Genomic DNA, 24,395 nt, shown 5'->3' on the forward strand with positions numbered 1-24,395 from the left:
GAAGTTTTCTGCGTGGACAAGACTCAAGTCTATAGGAAATCAATGGGCTTAGGCATTTCTGAAATCTTCCCCTGCACCAGGCAGTATGAAATTCTCTAGCACTGGGGTAAGTGACTACATGAGATGCAGGTCAATGCCAAGTCAAGCCAGCTGACTGATTCTGATAAAATCTGTTTTCTGCCTCCCTTTTCACATCCCCCCTCATGTTTTTTTTCAGATAGCAGTGTTAAAATGGCATCAGGATCCTAGTTTCATCTGGCAAAGATTAGGAGCAGAGAGAGATTGAGAGGGCTGTTTGCAAAACTGTCAAGAACACAGAGCAGTCCAAGTATAAAATCTATTCACCTTTACTTTATGCTGCTGATGGGTATAATAAGAAAATATTTTTCATTCATCCATCAAAAAAGTTAGAGCTATTTACACATATATATGCAGAATGCACGATGTGATTTGGCATAAATGCTTTAATCACATACATTTCAGATGTAACCTACTGGTAGCTCCACAACTGGGAGTGTAAGACATCTGTCTCAAGTACAGGCTGATAATAAGCATTATGAATTTTCCCTCCAGATCCCACAGCACTTCCTGGATAAGGGGCTTGATTTGGCCTGGGCTTTCATGCAAGACTTTCACTGAAGGCAAAAGCAATTCCATGCACAGAAGAACCCACCACACCACACCAAGAGCCACTTCTGGGGGGTGAAGCACTGAAACTTGAACCAGAGACTTGCTGTCAGGAGAACCGTCTTTTTTCTCCGGAAAAATGCTTGAGCCAAGAAATTATAAATGAGCACAGACAATGTCATGATATCATTAACATCCAAACAAAGACAGAGGACATGTTCTGTGAAACTCCTCTGTAAAATTTGTGTGGCTTTATCATGCTTTTAAAGACAGAAAAGGCATCTGCTGCTCCAGCACACTGCAAAGCACAACACGTAGAGAATTATAGCAAAGCACAGAATAGTCTTTTGTGATGTGTGGAACAGGCAAAAAGTCAGTAAAATAAGAAACATTGCCCACTTGTAAATGGAAGATCATTTTATTTCCTTACATTTATACTCATAAAAATATTTCCTTTCCTATTTCAACACTGACAGGGAGAAATATCATAAATCTGATACTGTGGTATTAACCAGATGAAAACCAGCTTTGTTGTAATTGTTTTTGCTGAATTTCACATGTACACACAGATGCACATATTTGTAATTGCAGAGGGATAAAACAGGCAATTTTACAGGGTCATTTGGGCAAACTCATTTGCTTTAAAATCTTTAAAAATAGGGTTTTTTCATAAAAATCCAAGAAGGAAGAAGAAATGTTAAGGGTGCCTAGAAATAAAATTTTTATTTTTAAAAGCCTTCCAGAAGTATTTGCAAAATTATCAGAAATGCTTCATGAGTCTGGTTAGATAGTGATTCGTGGGAATTTTTTCGTTATTGCCACTGGAATTTGATCTAGCCATATTTACATAGATGGCTCATATTTGAGGAGGGAGGAAAATGCATTTTGTTTTCAAGATTGTCGGGTTTTGATCTTTTTTTGTCTTAGCTTTACAGACATTTATGGAGAAGGATTTTTTTGCTTGAAAATTGTGAATATAAAATTCAGTAAATTTCCACTTTTTGAATGAAACCCGTTTGAACTAAGTGCTACGAAGTAAAGTTCATATACAGTGAAAACCTCTAGCATTAATTACTCCTGAATGTTTGTGAGTACCCAAAATCCTGACATAAAAGCTGTAATTTCTATGCAAAGTAGATAGGATGATTGAGTTATAATTAAAATGGTAATTATACCCTTAATGCTCTGTATTTGACTTTTCAAAAAATGTTATGCTCCAAGAAAAGCTATTTAAAGATCAGAGAAAAATGTTTGAAAAATGAATGTATTCAAGACATTCTAGATCTTTTAAAATCCAGTTATTGATTTTTACATGCTTTCATGTGTAGTCTGAAACATTTTCTTCATTTATTTTGGTCGATGGAAATAATAAAAAATCATTGGAACGTGAAAAGCTTAAACGAACGCAATATTCTCCAAGCTGATATTTAACACGATAAATATTTGAAGTGTTGGAGGGCATGCGACAGTATTCACTTGCTGACTAAAACACTGGCCTTCGTCCTCTTAACCGGGTGACACCAGGGAAAGAGCCAGTGGGAATTCAGCAGCCCTATAGTTCCTCCCTTGTTGGTTTGAGATGTGTCACACTGCACCCCGCACAGGATAAATACGACATTTCCTTTGATCCCTCATTGACTCCTTAGAATTAAAACAAGAGCACCTAAAGCTATACATCAAATGTCAGGAGTGGCAGCCTACTGGAACAATATCAATATTTGATGATGTATGGCTTGCTGGGAGGCGTAGGAAACGCTGGCCGTGGCAGCGGTGACACCCGGGATGCTTTGCACTCACCCAGCCGTGGTTGTGCCCAGAGCTGCGAGAAGGGGTAGGAGAAACTGTGCCTACATGGTGGGATGTGCTTACAGATCCGAGAGGGGACTGTGCAGCAGAGCAGGGCCATTTTCCAACTACTACCAAGCTTGTTTTATTCATCACATGTGCACTTGCTTGCCTGTGCAATTACTCTGTCCATACTGGGATTACGAGCATCTTTATTCACTTTGGAGTTGGTACAGTAGTCCCTTCTGCTGCTCGAGTAAGCACTCCCCTGAGCGAGGCAAATGAGGGCTGTAGTAAGCTAGAAGTATTTATATTAAAATCAGTAAAGTTGTGCAGTCTTAGATGCTTGGGGTTTTTGCAGCATTACTCACCAAAAAATGCCTTTTCCTCCACCCATCTAGTTATTCCATGTATCTGTCTCTTACCATGGACTTCATGAACTTTCCTTCTTATTAATCTTGCAGATATGGTTGGAAGTTTTTCCTTATGCCCCACAAAAAGCATGATAGGGACGTTTTAGGTCAGAGTGCTGAAATTTTGTAATTTCTCTAAAAACACACAGCAGTGATTTCCTAGTTTCTAGCTAGCTTTCTCTGTCATGAAAAGGGAAAAGAGCCAGGGACTTCACTGTTGTTGTTCTATTTTCTGCTCTTATTCCACCCATGGGTGGTGGTAAGGAGCTCTGGGCAGGGTCTGAAATTGGGGTAAAGCTGAAAAGCCACTGAAAGAAACTAGCATGATTCCTATTACGTGTGGTCCCTCGTCATCCAGTACCTGATCCAAAGCCAGGAGTTGCATCCATCTTGCTAGCTGATAACCCTCCTACTAACCCACAATATTCATTCATTTGCAAAAAGTCTCCTGGCTGATGGCTGGGATGATCACGTTTTCCAGTGTACGCACTGAGTAACATCCTTGGCTCAATGTTTGGCAGGTCATGTTTCTGCCCAACGCTAGGTCATACTACCTGGACCTGGCATCATAGATCTTCCCTATTCATGCCCTTATGCCAGGTACCTGTAATGCTCAGGATCCCTCTCTTCTCTGACAGGACTAGAAATGACAGCAGGAGAAAAAAGAAAAATTAAAAGCACATCTGAAGGGTACAAGGGAAAGGAGTTAGTGTGTGATAACAAGATAAACCTTAGTAAAGAGCATCTGAGAGTGATTCAGAAGAAATACTGAAAAGCTGAAGGGTAAAAAAATGGTAAACAAACAAGTAGCATGTGAGAAATAGTGGAGAAATCTGGGAGGAAAGACAGGGGACAAGGACTATTAGCTGTCAGCTGCTCTTGCTTTTTTGCAAGAAACATTTGTAAAGGTTTTTCTCTGTTTCAATACACCATCCCCTGTTTCATACAGTGGTTTATAGTCTGTCTGCATTCCGTAATTGAGAGCCACTATTTGCAATCCCCTGCAGTAAGTTCTGAGTGACTGATTTTTAGTCATTGAGATTTTTAGAAATAGTACTACTTAGTGAAAGACATGCTATGGGTGTACATCAATGCCAGTTGGCCCGAAAAAATGTGTTGGTAGGCATCACTGATAACCATTAGCTATTCCAAATTTCTGCAGATGTAGACTGAAATTAAATGTACAAACAAATTTTTTAAAAGCTTTACATAAAAAGTTAAACTAATGAAATAGCAGAAATATTCCACTTTTAAAGACATAGGAAGTCCAAACCAAAACCTTCTTAAGCAAAGGTAAATGTTTCTATGGTTTTCTTCAAGGTTTGGCTCAGATTCCGAATTCTTGTAACATGACTTCAGTCTGGCAGGGAAGCTTTGCAGGGAAAATGAAAAGCAAAAACTTTTCTAAAATTATCAGTGATGGTGGATTTAGAAGTTGGCTTTTGAAGTGCTTTACCAATAAAAAGAAAGCATGCTGGATGGCGGTCTCAGCCATGTCCAATTGTACTGGCTACATGGAAATTAATGTAGCTCACCCTATTCTTACCAATTGGGGATCTCAGCAGCTGTGGCTCCTTTGCCAAAACTGTCACAAACATGTGCAAGTCAATAATAATTATTTCTTTCTTCGTCTTGGTTTTGTGCTAGTCCATGCCTTTTGAGCTAGGTTTTAAATCTGAGGCTTTCTAAACTAAAATTCTCAAAGTAGATTGCATTGTGCTCCCTTTAACGGACTTTGCTAATCTCTCAAGAGGTTTTTAGAAAGGTTTGTGGTATGAATGCTCCTGGTTCCTCAGCCTTCCTGGGGAAGAACAAGACCACCAGCTAAGGGGGCTCCTTCTCCCTTATTCTGCATTATGTAGAATACCTGTGAAGGTGGTGCAAGCTGCAAAAGCATTTCACTCTTGTCAGGTACTGAACCAGAACCAGAATCAGCCCTTGGTCATTTTCTCCTTAAAACAAGTAGTCCTTAATGGAACTGGTGTTGCTGGCTGTGATGGAGGTTCATGCCCAAACATTGCTTCCTGGAGGGCTGCCCCTGACCAGTGATGTACAAGTCCATGTCTGCTGTATCCTTCTGGTGGGACAGCGGTGTACCTCCCCGGAGAGCCTGTGGCTGTTGATTTGCTACCAGCCAGTTCACAAAGCCAGCAGCTGCTACTAGAGCCACACGGAGGAAAGTGGTTGTCCTCCCTCCTGTAAGGTGCAACAGCACATGCACCCCTCTGTCTTCCCACCAGGGCAATCGAGAAGGCAAAATTAGCACCTTAACCCATTTTTTAAAATACAGGGGTACATAGATGAAAAAATGGCTTTGCGGTGTCATCTTCCATTGGTGTTCAACGTGTTGAATGACTGGTTTTATAGCTGAATTTCACCTACAAAGGAAATAAGTGTTCATTTTGTCTCTCTGATGCAGATGAGCTGTCCTGTGTTGCTGACATGCCGACACCATGATGGCAATGCTTTGCTTTGCCACAGAGATTTACATACTGAGGCCATGAAAGAGGTGATCCATGGGGTACTGCAGGCAGATAAATGCAGGTAGAGAAACTGAGGCATAGGGATTCAATAGCTGCTTCAACAAAACGGTTACAGCCTCTGACCAGGTCTGTCATGTCTATACCAAAAAGCAGTAGAGACTTATGTCCTCAGCATCACATAACATAAAAGCACAACCTTACATCTATTTGGGCCTGTGATGAGACTGAGCTCTTCAAAGGCCTCCAACCATCTGCCTATGCAAGTTTGACACTTAAAAACCCATGGGAAGCTCAGGTTTTGTCCTTTTCTGTGGTATGACAATGCATTTTCAGCAACAATAAGTTCCCTCAGGTGTCTCCCAGTTTTGTACTGAGAGATTTCCCATCATCCTTGCCTTGAAAAACATTTTTATACCTCTTTGAAGAGAGTTTGTTCTGTGGTTTTTTTAAGTTCTATCTGCACAAAAATATTAAGGACAAAATAAAAGTAATAAAGCCTGAGATGTCAAAATTTGAATAGAGAAAAAAGGAGTAACACTACTACATCCCTGTTAGAAGCCAGTGAGTGCTAGTCTTCCAACAGTTAAACTCTATATGTGTTAAAGAAAACATAAAATGCATGACTCATGGCATAGATTCTATCAAAACAGTTGTTGAGATGGTTGGAAATGTCAGCTAAAAAAAGCCTCTTTAACCACCTTAATATATATAAAATGGCAATCTACAATTTGGCATGACATATGCATATATAGAGATATAAAAAGTACATGACAAAATACAGCTGTACCACATCATTTTAGCCAGCAAGGGTAAGACTTTCTTATTCTGTTTGTTGTCCAGGTCACAGGGTCTGTGATAATTTCATTAGCTGATGGAACATATTTTTGCTGTGGTCCAAGGACAATGTTGAGTGCACAGGACTCCCGTTTTGGGGCAGTGAAAATTAATATCTAGGACATTTCAATAGGATCTGAACACATCACTACAAAAGCATGGCAATGTAATGAATGTAGACCGAAATGGGATTTAGGATAGGGTATTTTATTCCATTTTCTGGTGTAAGGAAATCACTTTATTCTGATCACTTGCTACTGGTCCCTGTTCACTATCACTACAGCACTGAAATTGAAGGGATAGACAATTGATTTAATCTGCTGCTGAAAGCCAGTAGATCTGGGCTCCCCGTACAGCCAGGGGATAGAAATAGTCTCTTATGGGAAGAGATGGCCAGAATATAGCCATCACTCAAGGGTCTTGCATGACTCCATGGGCGGACCACTGGAAATTAAGGTAGATACTGAAACTTTCACCTAGAAATAACAACTCCAAACATTGAAGGAAAGTGAAGAGTGCTCAGTTTCCTAAATCCCCCTCTCCTAACACAGCCCCTGACAGTGCAGCCAACTGCCTAGGGACAACTGCACTGCTTTCCATCGGGGCACCCTGCCCCTGGAGACTAAAGCTTGTTATGCTCGACAGAGAGGTGTTACAGCTCACCACGATGTTTAGCTCAAAGTACATTTCATTACTATTAGTCAAGGAGACAAGGATGTATGACATAACATTGCATCCTTTCACAGCACAAACTGAATTGAACCATCTCTCAATTCCCCATGGAAACGGAGGGGTAGGGTACCCCAGGACACAGATAAAACAGACTAATATGCAGATTAGGTTTTAAGAACATAGTGGATTATAAGAAGAAGGAAGAAGGAAGAAGGAATACAAGGAAGAAGAAACAAAGAAAGCCTGTGCTGGCTGTGGAGGACAGAGCCTCTGAGGTACAATTCTGTTACCCAACCACTTGCCAAGACAGATATCTTGGGGCACAATGTGGAAGTGGCGAGGAACCATCAAACAGAAGAAAGTGGCTCTGTGGAGCTCAGGGATGGCTTGAAGGTGTGCAGCTTTGGTGAAAGGACATTTTGGCACTTTTACACAAGAACCATAGAATCACATTTCCCAGCTCAGTGACCTTGCAGAGCACTGTCAGCATTGTGAAAAAGAAAATATGCTCATTTTAGCTGTCACCACCGTATGAGCAAAATATTATTGTTATTACTATTGCATTACTTCACAACTAACCATATGCTAAAATGCAGCAGACCACCCCCATTTCCCTGCCAAGCAATATGATGGCTTTTCTTTCCCTTTCTTTCTCTTTTTCTTTTTTTTTTAGTCAGTTTCATTTCTAAACAGACACAGAAGCTGCTGTGTGAGTCAGACCAGTGGTGCTCAACCTTGGCAAGGTAGCTCGGCAATTTTAATGTTTTGTCAGTTGTAATCAATGAGAGCAAGTCTGATGCTTTTAGATTCCTGTCTGAGGTTTTCTTCCATTCACCCTCCAAAGCACAGCATCTACTTACAGCGTATAGCCCTGCAGTGAGGAAGGAACAAGTGGCTGGCCAGGTCTGAGAGTGTTGCGTGCACATGTTCACACACACAAACGCATGCTTTCATGTCCACACTGCTCTGAAAAGAAAAAAAAAAAACACAAACCACTGCTAGAGGAGACTTTGCCATCCTGCTACTCACCTCAGAAAATGAACTATCCAGATTAATTACCTGACAAAGCCTGGACCACAGCTGTCAGCTCAAAATGAGAGTAGTGTGTCAATGAGAAACAAAACCAGAGACACGCTGGAAGGGCTTTGTGTGCACCAGGTTTCTTTTTTTCCTTTTCTTTTTTTTTCTTTTCTTTTTTTCTTTTCTTTTTTCCTTGTTTTCTTTTTTATTTTTCTCCTTTTCCTTCCCCCCCCCCCCCCCCCGAGAATTTCCCCACTGTTGCTACCACTTATTATCTGCCTTGCAGTCATACCAAGGCTCTCTGGTGGTGGCACGCCTGTGTTAGGATAAACTCTGCATAGACATGGAGCAAAAGCACTGCCAACCACAAAGCTACACAATTATAGCAGAATTGGGAATACTAACAAAGCGGCTGCAGTATTAACCACTGCCACCAGTATCACACGGATGGTCGTTAAAATGACGCTAGCTGCATGAGCTCCACATTGGTTGGAGTTTTTTACACTTCCTGGTTCCCTTGGAGGACTCAGGAGTGGTACCAAGAGCGTGCAGTTTTCCTCCTGGTGTAGACCAGGCAGATGCTGTCTGTGTTCATGTTGCTGAGTGCAGGATGCAGCTGCTATCAGGGCTCGGCACGGCTGCAGGGCCAGTGCTGGCCGTAGCAGATCTGTTTTATTGCTCATCCTCCCATATCACCTATGTCTAAAGCTAGGCACTATGCAGAGTGCGGATGGACAGGACAGTGCTAATCCCATGGTAAGCTTGGCATAACTTGAAGTAAAACAGTACTTTGACCCCCACCTACATCAAAGAAGTCACATGCATGGCTTCACCAAAATGTTTCTGTTTTACAGATTGGAAACTGAGGCAGGGGCTGACGGCATGCCTGGCATCAGGCTGCAGGGGATCCAGGCACAGGGGCAGAAACTCAGCCCAGATCCCTGAGCCTTCACCCACTCCCTTCCCTGCCTGCCTGTCAGACTCATAAATGCTTCTTTGTCTAATTTGACCATAGTGACAACAACGCTACTAGATTCTGCAGTCTGAAGCCTATATACAAACTTGGAAAGGGTCCTGATCCTGCAGTTGAAATATTTGCAATGCAAGCAAGGGCGACCTAGAGTCGGCAGTGAGTGCATAAATCACTGCTCAGCCTGGAGCCGCCTGAACTGCTACCCCATCCGTTCGTTACACCTCCAGTTGTTTGCAAAGCCTTTCTCCACCCAGGGGGAATTTTCAGTCAGATACATGTAGAAATCCTGAGATTAATTTGATTTTCGGGGGGAGGCAGGGGGATTTAAGTGCAGGCGTGTTTTTGTTTGTGTTTATTTCTCCCCTCCGAGCTGCCTTTCATTGCACATTTACTAGTTCTGGAAGACAACACCCTGCTGACACTTAGAGAAGCATCAGTGAATAAAGTCTGTTGTACAGGCTGCAAAGCCATCTGGACTTTCTACTGAAAAGGTTGGACATGGTTTTAGGCAAGATTTTATCACGTCTGAAAAAAACTTCTGCACTCCGTACCTCTTCCAAGGTTGATGTCAGATATTTTTTTGCTTTTGTCGGTTGCAAAACAAAAAAATTGACAAACAGTTGGAAGGCAGTAAGGATGGAGATATAAATCTCTAGAGGAAGCTTTGTCAAAGGTAGTGGAGTATAAACAAAAAATAAATTAGTTTTGGTGTTATCAGAAACTGGACAGGCTTCGATTTGTATAATAGTTTGTCTGGGTTTCCAGACCACCTAGACAATGCTTCTGTGAGGCTAAGCACAGATTCATTCAACAGAAGAGGTGGGGGAAATGGTTAAACACATAATCACAGGAGGAGAAGGGATGAAGAAAGACAAGAAGACAAAGGTGCAATGGCAGACAGCCTTGAAATCCTTCACTTTCTTGCTTTTATCATTTTCAGGGGCTCCAAGCAGCATGTTTTACCTTGCTTTCTGTATTAGTCAGCTCCTGAGTACGAGAATTTTGTGTAGTCCTTGTGTGCTACAACCTCCCCCCAGTTTTGGCAAGACAGTTCTGTGGACTGGAAAGAGTAGCACAAGGCTTGTATGCCAGCTTTTCCTTGCTGAGGAGCCCTGTGAGCAGAGCAGGAAACATGCTGGATGTAATTTACTGGAGTGTCCTTTAGGTTATGTGCATCTTAGCAAGGGAGCTAACATCCAGCGATTACCCTAAAAACACAGATTAGTAACACAGTTTTATATATTCTGAGAGCCGGGTATGAAGCTGATTATTCCTCTTTTCTCTCTAGAATTGCTGTTTGTATTTTGGGAGATTCTTTCTTGCCCCATAGCTGTACACAGGAGCCCAGACACCTCAGAGATCCTTAGAGGTATCCTTCCAGACGTATGGTGTGCTGATAAAAGACATTTATTCATATTTGTATTATGCCAATTTTTTTGCTGTAAGGGAAGAATTGCACATTTTATTTCTTCTCTTTGACTCTGACTTACATGAGCAAAATATTGAAGCTGATTGGCTCTCAATTTAATCATCAATTATGTAGGAATAAATATATTTACCTATCTGACATGAATTTTTTAAGGTTTGGTCAATTTGTAGGTAAATTGCTTTGAGATTTCTGTGTAAATAGTTAAATAAATAGAAATAATTGGGTTTGAATTTAATTACCGGGCTTATTCGCTTATTATTTTCTTTTCTTTCCCCAAGAATCTCCTCTTTTATTGCCCACAGTGAATAAATCACATAAAGCAGCTCTATGATGGTAAGGAGGAACTCTAAAAAATTTCATTTGCAGTAAGAAATCTGAGCTGTAAGTGAAAGCTGTAACATCGCACTCATCCATGGGCAAATCCTTCCTACCCCTCTGGGTATGGTCCCAAGGGAAGGTTATGCTGCAGAGGACAGCCCACACAGTGCCACTCCACAGTCTCCTGGCCTCACTCTCCATCCTTCCCTGGGCTCTTGCCTAAAGACAAGTCTGCTGAGGCAGTGGGTTTTGCCCAAAAGTGTTGTCACAGGGTTTAAAAAGGCCGTTCCCTGGTTCAAGGTGTGGACACTTGTTTAGGAATTTCTTGACTGGAGATGGAGGGGAGGGTGATGGGGAAGTGATATTTGTGTTTTAGAGCATGGGCTAAAAGTAATGTTGAATTTTTAGTTTCAGATACAGGTTCTCAGCAGGTATAAAACAGCAAAACTCTTTCTTAATTTCAGCAATGTTATGTTAATTACTTGTGTTTTCAGTAAGGGACAGCAAGTCAGGGAGGGACTGGTTGTAGCCCTGGCCCCAGGAACACACCAGTCCCAAAGGGCTCTGTTGGGTCCCCAAGTGGCAATCGGGATTCAGCAGAAATCAAGGTTCTGCCTCTCCTGGCACAAAGCCACCGTAGATGATGGTAACTGTCCCTGCTAATTACACATTTGAGGAGAAGCCCGGAGAAGGGTGAGGTAACATGAAATTTAGATTGCCTTACCACCCCGCCCAGGCAAGGGAAAGGTTGTTAGCAAGGTTACAGCCGGATTTCAAGAATCATTACAGCAAATGACAGCAAGGTCTTTAACAACAAGAAAGGAAAAATTCAATGTCTGTATAGTAATTGCCATGCAGTGTATTATATGCCTTGCTCTGCAGTGATTCAGAAAGTTGAATTGTGCAGTGCCTTGCTGGGATCAGCAGTTCAGAATTTATTAAATTTGTTTTGGACACTGCCTGCACCCTGCTTTATCTAACAAAGCATATGTGTGACAGGGAAGGCTCTTAATAGCGGAGCCCCTTAATGAGAACCATAAACACAGAGGCGTAGATTTTCAAAGTGATGCTCAAGGGATTTGAGCAAACATTGCTCTCTCCCTGCTTTGAACATTTACCCAGGAACTGCTAACTGGTTAGGCTTTGGGAAGAGAGTGGACCTCAAACAGCCAAGAGTATTGTATGTGCCCAGGGTTTTGCCACCATTAGTTTCCAAAGGATATTGGTTTTAATGCACCTGAGAAAGATAAAGCAAGGAAACAGAAAACTGAAAGGACATTTCTCAGATAAAGCATTGATTTTATTAAAGAGAAACAGCTCATAATATGAACCTAAATTCTAGTTTTTTATAGAGACCATAAAAGCCTTTTTACAGAGTTAGCCATTCCTAGGCACTGGTGGCTTTATAGAGCTTTTATCTAGTTAAAGAAAACCCATTCATGCTAATTTAATATTTGTAGTGTACAACAGCTTGACACCTGAAGCTTGTCCTAAAGCAGGCACAAGGCTGCAAAGTGAACACTACTTCATTGTTGTGAATTATTCAGCAGTTGCGGCCAACCTTATGTGTGCCTCTGTAGGAAGAAGGCTTTTGGGTTAAGGATCAGTAAAAGAAAAGAAAAAAGGCAAGCAACCAACCCCTTCATTCTGGCATTTGTTAGCATGTGCAGTACTGCCTTCAGGAATGATTCTGCAAAATTGGTATGGACATTCTTCATTACCAGAGCGATAAATGCAGAACTGTACTCAGAAGAAGCAATGCTGGAAACTTAGCTGGCCTTCTTTAGGGAACAACTGTTCATGTCAGTGGAAACGCTTGTTTCCTCTAAATTCATTGAAATGGTACTTATTGGTAGCATCTTTTTAGAGCAAGATGAATGCAGACAGCAATGAATCAACCTCAAATAGAGGGGCTCATCTGTTAGCATCCTAGCATTAACACACTAATGTGAATTTAAAGATTCTAATTAAACCTATGTACAAAATGTTTTCCTACTAAATAGAAAACCGTACTTTTTGGAGAAGCTGGGGCATTTGTATTTGACAGCATTTCCTTTTTCAATAGTATGCTTATTTTATGTGTTCTATTTTCTTTCAGTCACTCCAGGGGGTTCTGAAACAAATAAAAAGATACATTATATTAAGTTTGATTGATTCCCTGTAGTCAAGGGATATATTGAGAAAACAGACCAATTTTTTTCACTGAGCTCTTAGAATAAATTCCTGTTTGATCTTTGTCTTTCCTACTGTTGCTACAAATTTCTTTGAGATATTTAACATTGATTAATCTCGTTTACAGGATCACGTAGTAGTACTTATGTGCAAATTCAGAAGCTCTTTCATTGTAACAGAACTCACATCATAGCTACCAGTTTCTAAATTTGTCCATCCCTCTCCAAATGCCCCAATAAATCTGGGTTTCCTCACCCATTTCAAACTTGATATTTGTGTGAAAAAAATCAACATTTACAAAAAAATTCTGTGAACAGTGGCACAGTACCTCTTTGCCATTCATGACTGAAAATCTCGCTGAACAAAGTTTACTGGGAGACTTTTAGGTTCCCTAGTAAAAAAGTTTCAGACACAATGCAGGACTTCAGCTTGCATTTAGCATCAAAAGTGAGAAGCCTACTGCAGTCTCTAATCATTGCTGGAGCATATGCTGGATGTGTGAACAATTCATCGAAATCTGATAAAATGGTTTTTAGCAGACCTCACTTTCATTAGAACAGGGTTGAATCTAACACCCAAAGAAGTCATTGGGAAACCTCCCAGGCATAAAGGGGCTGAGGCTCACCAAAGACAGACCCTAACTAACCCTCCCATTTTACCTTTGTCTCATCTTAATTTCTCCGTGCATGCTGTATCCTCCCAACCCCAGGGAGGGGATGACTATCATTTTCATAAAGCCATAGGTTTACAGGGAAACCCAAAAACCAAATGGCTGGAAGAAGGAATTTTCTATTCTGACTCCCATTCTGCAGTCTTTCAGGGCTTTTTGTCATTCCTTTGTCTGCCACACAGGGACAATCTTCAAACTCTGCCTCATACAGCAGCCAGCACAGTGCTGATATTTAGTATATCATCACTAATGATATAAGCAATGGTGTGGAGGCAAATATGTTTTGTGGGGTCTGGGAAATTAGCAGAGCAATCAGCCTCCAGCCAGGGTGAGGGGAGGAGAGGGAAGGAGCCAGCAAATAATGCCCAGGAGCACATTGCACAGTCCAGGTGAGGAGACCAAGACAGCTGAGGTCAGCTGCGCCACTGAGGAGCCTTCATGAATGCAAAGCAAATTTGGGACATTTGATGATTACAGAAATCAGGAATTCATTTTGGTAGCTCAGCATCATTTGTAGCTAAAACGTTTGTAACAGGGCTATAAGCAGATGGAGAGGGTTGGTGAAAGTGATTCTTTTGACTGAATCAATAGGAGCAGTTGATCTTCCCCATCAATCTTGATAAGAAAACTGTAAGAATATTCAGTGAAAGAAGTGCGTTGTTGGAGTTTTCATTAGAAGCTCAGTGTGGGAACATGTACCTAGCTGCCGCCTGTGTGGCACGTGCCCAATCGCCCCTGAGAAGCATGAATGAGAAGACCTCTCTGAATCAGGATGTACAGAGGATATACGAATGCAGTCAGCTGAAATGAAAACGTAGTCAGATGAAATAAAACCACGTCCATCTAAGATAAAACAAAGCCCATATACTCTGGCCCTGAGGGATAAGCCAAAACCAGACATAATGATCAATACTGTAGGAGTTATGATCAGAGAGAAATAATTACTGCACATCTCAAGGAAAGAACCACAATGAATTCCCTGGCAGTGCCTTGTTCTTTGAGTAATACTCAGTAAATGCCTGTGCATGCTGAAGGAAGGCTGAGTTATGAGGTGCTGTTTTCTGCAGCCTCCAGTCTGGCTGCAGAAGTCCTTGTTTAACCCTGCTTGGAGAGTCTTACCACCGTCAGTGTCATTTGCCTCATAGTTCCCTTGAGAGGTGGGTAAAAATCACCCCCTTTTACCTCTGAAGAAGTAGGACTCATGGCAAGTGGTTTGCGCCAAGGCTGCCAGGAAGCCGGGCAAGGAATGAATCCAGCCTGCAACCCACTGCCTGTGACCTGCTGCCCTCCTTCCTTCCACAGGTCACCCCTGCCTGTCTGTTCCTCTAGGTCCTCTTTCAGCCCTCTCCACCATGCTGAGGGAGCTCCTGGCGTTAAATTGATGCTAGAAGACTGATGGTGGAGGGCAGCCCACGACCCTCAGCTATTTCTCTTCTCAAGGCTGCATCTTGAAGATGATGTAGTACCTGTGAAGAGCCTGACTAATTCATTGGCTCGAGGGTACAATCACTTAGCGATGAATCTCCAACTAGCTACAGCAAACTTATTTACAAGCCTGGGAAAAAGTGTGTTGTGTAGCAATTTGCTACACAGCCTGGCCAGGAGCAGTGCTTTAGGATTGATATTCTCTGTGCTGTGTTTTCCTCCCCTCCTGTTTAGACAGTAAGAGTTCTCCGCAGGAGAAAATACAAACTCCCACTGTCAATGAGTGTGGGTTTCCCCCTTGGCCAGTAAAAACAACTAGGTGTGCATCTCCTTTTATCTGTGAAAAGAGTTGTGAACTTAATTCAACCTGATCCCCATTCATCGTGTTCAGCATTTACCCCCCAAATGTCAGTGATTTTCTGGAAAATCAGGTACTTGGGAGACAGGAGAAACAGAGCCCTTGGTGATATCTGTATAGCAGAATATTTCTTCCCATCCATATGCAAATCTAACCTTTTTGATATTTCAACCCTATAAACCCTAAGACAGGATTTCAATAGAAAATGTTTACTAAAGGCTTTCTCCTTTATAATCTATTGATTTTAATATCCTTACTACTCCCGTTGAATGTCAGTTTTACCCTGAAGACTCCCATTGCAAACTTGAACACATTTAATTATTTATACCATTTGAAATATTAGTGCGAAGAAATGACTAAAACTTTTTTGTTCTGTAATGGTATGATCTAAAGTTTGATTTTCCTTTGTGAATAACACAAGTCATTTGATATGGTAATCAAGGACAGATGAATACTTCAGACAACACAGTGCAGTTTTAATAGTAATGACATCTATTTTTCATTTTTCCAGCCTCCTTGTGTATGTTAAAATATAGCTCATTAAGTACTGCAGGATCTCACAGTCTTTTTTTCACAGAGAACAGTTTAGCATCATGCTTGCTTTCTTCTGCAGAGCACCTGAAATGTTGCTTCCACCAGTGACCATACGCATTTAGGCAATGAGCATGGTCTGAGTGCAGCTGAGAGCAGATTTGCCCCTCGGTGTGGCTCTAGCAGTCTTGTTTGCCTTACTCGTATCACTCACTGTATTAGCAAGACTGAGCAAAGTTTTGATCTCAAAGAAATTTTCTCTGAAGCAAATATTGTTTGTACAGAACAATCTATGTGAGGACCTATGAAAGGTAAGATTTTGATAGCAGGCAAACCAAAGCAGGGCATTTGAAAGAAACTCAGCACCTGGAAGATCAGTTCTTCCCCAGAGTCGTGTTTTTTCCTCCCAACACACACCCAAAGCTGGCATGGCTGAGCTCACCCTGACTGGCCAGGGCATGGGCCCATCCTTGCCACTTGAGCCTTATCTGGGACGTCTTAGTCAGGCATACTTCCACTGGCTTCGGTGGCGTTTTGTATCAGACCCCAGTTTTCCAAGGGGATTAAATCCCTAAGCATAAGTCCCTTCTAGGTCCAGCACACAAGCAGCTTTTGAGCATTTATTCTCCCATGTGCCTTGGTAAAAATATTCCAAGTTCTGACTGTCTATCTTTTTATTTTCTTCTGCCCTGTCCCCCTGTCCCAAGCTGCCATTTATGCTGTTATGTGATCAGAACAATTGCATGCACCTCTATTAATTACACTGAAATTCTCTTTCGCGAGGAAATTGTCTACTCTTGTTTTTCCCCCATCTTCTGAAATTTTCCCTTTTTCTACTACCAACCTGATAGTTGTTCAGAAGCTGCCAAGATGTTTTTGGCTTTTGTATTTACTCCAGATGGAGACTTATTTTCACTCATATCTGGCAGTAGGAACTGTGGTATCACCAAACACACTTTTCTCTGAGATTAATTGCTTTGATAGTAGAGAATAACAAAAGAATGGTTCCTTTTGTGTGGGGGTTTTAAGATTTTTTTGACAGCAGATAACATAGTCTAGCTTATATCCTAAAAGTACAACCAGGCTCACAATAGCCATCGATAGTTGGATTTTTCTGGTTTATATCTGATCAGGAATGATGATCTAGATATGTATCTTTTACTAGCCTAGGATTATTGTTTAAAAGTAAAGCAAGAAAAATCTCTGAAATGTAATTTCTGGTTCTAAACTGAGCAGGGGTAAATGTACCAACTCTTATCTCCTCTGTATCTGCCCTGGATGCATTAGATATGTTTGTAACCAGTTTTGGTTTCATAGAAACATTAAGAACCAGTCTAAAGGCTCTAAATAGGCAGAAATGCTGTCACTGATTTCATTGCACATAACTGGGTCAAGCCAAATAGCTGCTCTGGTGTGTGTTAGAGGAAAGACAGTGTGCTACGCTTCTTGTAACATATGGGTATAGGTCAGGAACATAACAGCATACCCAGCTCTGCTACTTGGCCAGCTTTCAGGGCCAGAGTATTGAAGGCCCTGAAATTAATGCTGCACTACATGGATCAGTCCTCAGGGTATCAAATCTCTTACACAGAGCTGAGCCATGCATCTCTTGGCTTCTTATTTTTTGCCTTCTGCAAAAATAGACTGCTCCTTTTCCTACTTTCCATTTTACTTTGAATATCCATCTGGAAACTTAGGGCAATATAATAGCCTGTAAATGACCTCTCAGATTGGACACATTGTTTCTGGTTGTTTTTCCTGTAACCTACATGTATTCATGTATGTCACTTTTTTGTTTCTATTAATTTCACTGGCATCCTTTTAGGCAATGGATTCAAGATGAAAAATATTCGCCTGACTTATTTTGGCTAAGAGGCTTCACATTTAATGGATTTGCTGTTCTTTAACGTCCCAGGTCACTCCTTGAGATCAGTGGTTGCCTAATTCCTTATCGTCCCTAAATGTTATCTGAAGTCATGTCGTTATTTTGCCTTTAGTGAGTCTCTTTGCTCTCTGGCTTTGGAACCTACTGCCAAATGAAGTAAAGAAAGCTCTGACTGTAGGGATTTCTAAATCCAAAGTTAAAAGTTATTTGTTCTATTTAGCATTTTTTAAATTATTCTTTTAGGAATTGTATGTGCCTCTAAGCTAATTAACTCTTAATGAGCACGAAATGCCCTGGGATGCAGATTTGGAGGGTACGCTAGAAATGCAGGCATGGATTGGACTGCAGTTCTGCAGGAGATTAAATTTATGATTTGATTCTTTTTTTAAATGATGGTGCAGATAGTTTTATTGAGATACTTTTTTTTCTTTCTTTCTTTCTTACTAGTCTAAATAAAGCTGATCAGATTTTCAGTCCACCATATGGGGCCCAGTTACAGCAGTCCTGCAAATACACTTTAGTTTTCCGTTATGGATGAAGTCACTCTTCAGTAGGGAAAACAAGTTTAGAAACAAACTTTCATATTATGAGAGACGGGCGGTGTTCCAGCACTGAGCACTTAACCAGACCATCACAAAATCAGAACACCTGGCTGTGCCCGGCTCCTTACTATTCCCCTGGACCAGCCCCTCACCCTTTTAGTGCCTTCACTCATTCATCTGTAAAGTGACTATAATTGCATTTATATCACAAGGGTGCCTTGATGCTTGACAAATGAGAATTCACCCAAAATTCATCCTTCAGAAGCACTGTATGAGCAATACCTTGCTCACATGGTGGTTGTGGACAATTAGATTAGAAGAGGTATAAATGCAGTCAAAGTGAAATTCCATTTAGGAACTGTCAAACCGTTCTTGATAATTTTTCTTAGATTCCATCTAATTCTAGTGTAGAATTTTGCATGCATCTCCCAGAAAGGGTTTATATGCCTCTTTCCTTCTTTTGCAACAAGCCAGCGTATTTTATTCTATGTTATATTAAACTGTCTTTTTGGGCAAATGGTTTGTTCCCAGAGAAAAACCTTGGAAAGCTGCATTTAGCAAAGCAAAGATAAATTATTGTGACAAAGAAATCCTATCCTCTATGTATTTGAGCAAATTACAATCACTTACAAGGACTGTACATGGAAAAAAGATTCCAGGATTTATGAAAAGGGGGTTGCCTGATTGTTGTTACATTTTATTTTATTAGGGTTTTTTTATTTGCTATAATAATGTTTAAAAATTAAGCTGACTTTCTGCAACAAACTGTAGAAACATATGGTGTACAGCCTGCAGGGGCTCTCAGTGGCAGTAATATTACTGATAATATTTGTGAATTAGAATCTGCTTTCGCCTGAAAAATAGCTGTGTCTTCTCCCAGCTTAAAATACTGTTTTCACCAACATGTTTTCATCACCATTAACAGTTTTGGGACAACAAGAATGGATACGATCTTCTTAAATACATTTCTTAATTCTGCATGGCCATGGGTCTTTCAGGGTGAGGGAGGCTATATATCAGACACAGCCTCTCCTCCACGTGTGCCATTAACTCACTTAAACAAACCAGGTGAATTCAAGGGGGCCTGTTTTACCAGGATGTCCCCCCATGTAGCATAGCCCAACGTCAGGAGAAAAACTGGAATTGTTGCTTCGTTGAGCAACTTTTCCTAACAGAGCCACAATCACTCAGGGCTAAGCAGATTACAGGATGCCAGGAGGTCTCCTGTCAGCACCCCAGAGTAAGCTCCAGCCCCCAGGAACTGCTTCTGGAAGGATTTGTTGGTACAGCTTGGTTTCCCACAAGAAATCACATGGCTAAGAAAAAAAAAAACCTTTGGATCTTACTTCTTTATGTTCAGACTTGCAAAGCACTTTATGAACAACTCATGCTCACAGTGTTCTTCTGACTTATCTCTAATATACGCTTGAAAGGCTCTGTGCCAAACAAAGTGCAGAGATTAAGTAAATGAAAAGATAGTAAGCATTGCAGCAGGGAAACATTCCAAGTGGTGGTGTTCTCAGGAGCACCAGAGCTGGTTTAGGTTCACATTCATCCATACACAGTCTGAAGAACTCACTTCTTAGACCTTTTACCCTGCTTGGTTTCAGTAGGCAGCTTCCCAAGGCTCTCCCTGGTGACTGGACTCACTCAGACCTCGGGGTTCAGAACACACAGTCTCTAGAGCCCAGTCCATGGGAAAATGTGACCTTTCAACAAAGCTGCCATGCTCAGGAGACCTGGCAGACCCTCAGCACTACTGCGCACCAGTGAACTCATTCAAGCAACATCTTCAGTAGGATGCGCAAGCAGAGGTTTCCCTTCCTTCCAGTGGCTGTTGAGGTGGAAGCAAGACAGACCGTGGTACTCCTCTGACAGTGTTAAACATAGCCTAGATTTCTGAGCTGATGGTTTTACCTCAGTAGCTGTAAGTCATTAAAAACTCACCTCGAATGCAGGTATAGGTGTTCCTTACCTATAACCCAGGCCTCAGCTCAGATGTCAGGCTTCAGTGGGCTAATGGAAATGTTCAGTGGGCTCCTGGAAATAAGTGGCTTGGTGGGACACATGTCCACCTCTTCAGCTCGCTACAATAAAATCCTTTAATGACCAAGAAATTTCCTGTGAACTGATCCTGAACCAACAGCTAGGAGGCTGAAAAAAAGTCAGCCTTGAAATCTTCTCCCTTTACCTCTAATCCTACCCAATATGGGTCTCTAGCTTTAATTCAGTTAATTTGGCCATTTCTCAGGGTGATGTGGGTAGTTGACAGAGAGGCACTCCTTTTATCTTTGCTTGGGCAGGTGGTGTCTAATTCTAAAAGGGACCTCTAGGCAGTTGACGGCAGGTGACTAATCTGCAGAAACGCCCAGGTGCCTCAATCAAAGAAAGTGAAAAAATTCTTTCTGACTGTGTCTTTCAGGATTTTGCCGACTCCGTATACCAAATGGTTGCACAGAAGTTCCAGGAGCTGACAGACAATTTCACTTCCATGCATGCACGCCACAAAACTCTTGCAGGCATTGTTATGACCAAAGGTAAGATATCCTCTCATTTATTTTCCTCTGGCATTTTTCATGACTAAGTAATACATTATTTACCTGGTCCACAGTATTGAAGGATGCCTTTATTCCCACACAGAAAAATAAATAGCAAAAGAAGCATTAAATATTTACACCTCAAGTAAGTTCACATGAAAAATATTGGCAACAGAGGTAAAGATTTATTCATAAATATGTCCCTACATTGCTTTGTTTACAGGACAAAATACAGACCTGCCTGATTTTGCATTTCCAAATAGATGGGGTAGTTTTAGTTATCAATAAAAAGTTGTATTACTTATTAATTGCTTTTTTTAGATATGGAAACACCAAGTTCTTGTTGTACAAGGCTACCAAAAACCTTGTTGTAGACTGACAATAAAAGCACATCTCAGCCCATTTCCTTTCCAACCAAAAGAAACAAAACCCAGAGCATGCACAGTTTTAATTCTGCTCTGCTCTAACCGCAGGCAATACTTGTACGTATTAGCAGGGCCATAATTTTGTATTCACCCCTGTTAAGACTTTACTGATGGGCACATACTATGTAGAAATCTTTAGCCCTTTGATGAAACTGTTGCATAGATGGTCTTTATTTCTTTGTGAGAATACCTTAGTTGGGGCATCTCAGTATTTATGAGGATGTCAGCAGTGGAGATGCTGCCATAAACTTCATTCTCACTCAGACGCGTTGACCAGTGGATTGGGTTTAGAAATGAGATGATAAGCTCAGAGGTAAAAGGCATGTATAATTCATCCAGGCTTGTCTTACTCCTTCCTTTCAACAATTACATTAGCTAGATTCAATAGGGACATTTGTGAATATTACAAGGCAGCAGGATGGAGACAAGATTATCTGCTGGACCTTTTCCAACCACAGAACCTAAATACAGCTAAGAGTTCTGGGCAAAGTAACTTATTCTCCTCCTTTCTGAAGTGAAAAGAGTGAGAAATCCTATCCTGAAATTAGAAGTAGAGAAGTTAACCTGAATGTCTTTTAGACCACTGGTTGAAACCGAATGGTTCCTCAGTTAAATTTGTTATTATTTTACTTTATCTGTTTTGATTAGTTATTGTTTATATTACTTTAGGATCTGGAATAATGGATGAGTCTTCCATTTATAAGTGCTGCACAGACACAGTGCTGTACAAACACAAAACATGGTATATAAGTCCTATAGACCACAAGAGACTTATTCCATACCAAGAAAAATAAAAGGAAGAGTGTGACTGACTTTGGGATGTGAAAGATGCACGCTAGACCCAGCATGCCAGCTGCCGTGTCATAGTCAGATTTCTTGACTGTGGCATTCATCAGATTTAAACAAAGTGCTGCAATTTATTTAGAGGATCTCTTCCCAGGCAGGATGACCACAATGAAGAATGTTTAAATATACCTTTTATAAGAAGCTGAGTTACAGGAACCAAGAATTGTTGCTTTAAACACTTTTCAAGGGGTGACTGTGTCCCTGTTCAATTTTCAGGGTGTATTTTCCCTGTAAGAATTTCATCTCACTCCTACGTTGCCAAGGTACAGCCGCTGCATCCTTTAAGCACAGGCCTAGACCTGCTTTGAAAAGCATGATGGAGCCAATACAGCTGTCATATGAAGGACAGTTTAAAACTCCACGTGTATGGGAAAAGTCACCCAAAGGAATTGTAACTTCCGAAATTGTGGCTGCTGAGTGCATGCTGTGCTAGGGGAGGGAAGGGGTATATTCAGACCCCTGCTAGTCCTGCTGGGCAGTTGGGGCTGTCTGTGTCTTTTCTGTGGGGAAGGAGTGAAAGTGTCCTCCCACTGGGTTTTTTTATGAGTCCTATGTCCTTAGTGGGATTTTACACATTTCTATTTCATATTTCTTCTTAGTCAGCAGTAAGACAAAGTAAAATTTTACTTATGTTCATAAACCATTTCCCTCAAGGCTTCTTTGCTAATTCTGAATTCCCTTTTATGAATTCCTTCAATCTGTCAGCCATCCAATTTGTCAATATCTTACTGGTTTTGTGGAGCCTAGAAAAGAAATTCACAGATATGAAGTGATTCACAGAAGATGCAAAGCTAGAAACAGCCTTGATAACATTTTCCAGGAAGATTTTAGTTCCTCCCAGCACAAGAATGTCTGCCAACCAAGGCAAGATGAATCATTTGCCATTTGTGTCATTATTTTCTGTACTAAAGTTGTAGATTTGTGGTCTGCTCCCCACCGTCATTCCCAGAGGTAGCAAGGATCTTGCCACACTCTGTTCAAAGATTGCGCAGACAGGTTTTCCCCATCAAGCACTTAAATAAGTACCAATTTCCTGTATTTTTAACACAGAATTTGGCAGAAAACACTTAGATCTCTGCAAACAATTTACTAATGTCATCAACAAAACCAAATCTGTTAATGTGTTGTTGTATTTTGTGCCGTACACAACTCTGACAAATATTAAATTGTTTTTACCTTCTTTTCAACTTAATGTCATCCTGACTAGAAACAGATTTATCTGTGCTTGTACAGTTTTCAGACAAAGCTGGTAAAAAGCAAAATGTGATTCTGTGATAACTGCTGTTAAGATAATACAAAATCTCTACAGACAAAGCAGAAGTGTGCTAGATTGTGGGTTTTTTTGTCCTGAACTCTGACATTTTTTCTGCCATTTCAGTTTCCTAGGGAAACCAGAGAGACTTACATTTAGGCAGTGTAATTGACTTACGCTGTAGCACCCAGAGCAAATTCCAAAGTAGGAGAGAAAAAAATGTAGAAAATGATGTTATTGACTGACTCTGAATGTTCCACAGTAATAAATTGCTAGTCAGAAAAACAGGCTGTCCAATGTATTTAGATATGCTTTGAAATGAAAAGCTAAAATCTTGAGGCATTTTTGTGAACATTTGATTAGTAGACATCAAGATAACCTTGAAAAAATGTGCCTAGGTAGGAGCAAATTATCACACTGGATACCAGCTGATGTGATCTGATGTAATATAATAATTGAATATAATAATAATTCAAACACTAACATAACAGATCCTGAACTAAACGTTTCAAAAGATGGAAAGGTTGAAGTGAATTATTTAACAGTTCTCCAGTTATAGCATATCTGAAATCTGCCAGTCCTCTAACACTTTCTAATTTTCTTGAAACACATTCAGAGAAGATTGTTCTATCAAAAATTGTTTGATTGACTCTAGGAAAAAGTGTTTAACAAGTAAGACATTGCATTCAAATCTTCTATGTAAAGCAAGCCGTATTCCCACAGAGTATCTTCAAATAGCATAATAAGTATGCCTGCTATTGTAGCATAGTATTAATACGGGGACCTCAGTTTTCTTGCATACTGACTATCAACAGTAGTTCTTTTGACTTCTCTGAAGATATGAAGAATTCACATATAGTAAATTAAGAGTATCAGTTCACCTCTGGAAAGGACAGTCTGGATAACATCATGTTAAACACAAACCATCACTTCAGAACATGCATATCCAGACATATGATGGATGGAGATGACTTTCTGCATAGTGCTTTGCATTTGTGGCTAAAACGCAGCCGATAACACCAATGTTTTGTCTGTTGCTGGACAGTGCTTGCAAGGTGTCAAGACTTTCTCCCATCCCCACCCCCATCAAGTAGACTGGGGGTGGGCAAGAGACTGGGAGGGGTCATAGTCAAGACAGCTGTCCCCAGCTGAAGAAGGGGATATTCCATACGATGCGACATTGTGCTCAGTGGTAGAA

At 40.9% G+C, this 24,395-nt stretch overlaps 1 protein-coding gene across 2 annotated transcripts in view; it reads left to right on the forward strand.

Annotated features, from left to right (window-relative positions):
- Positions 1–24,395, forward strand: part of ADARB2 (adenosine deaminase RNA specific B2 (inactive)) — a 322,814-nt gene that overhangs the window by 235,751 nt on the left and 62,668 nt on the right. For both annotated transcript variants that reach the window (XM_064444990.1, XM_064444991.1), the window contains one exon: positions 20,560–20,674. In XM_064444990.1, coding sequence (XP_064301060.1) covers positions 20,560–20,674 — 115 coding nt within the window. The remainder of the gene's footprint in view (positions 1–20,559; positions 20,675–24,395) is intronic.

The sequence above is a fragment of the Phalacrocorax carbo genome, chromosome 2 (assembly GCF_963921805.1).
Source record: "Phalacrocorax carbo chromosome 2, bPhaCar2.1, whole genome shotgun sequence".
NCBI lineage: Eukaryota > Metazoa > Chordata > Aves > Suliformes > Phalacrocoracidae > Phalacrocorax > Phalacrocorax carbo.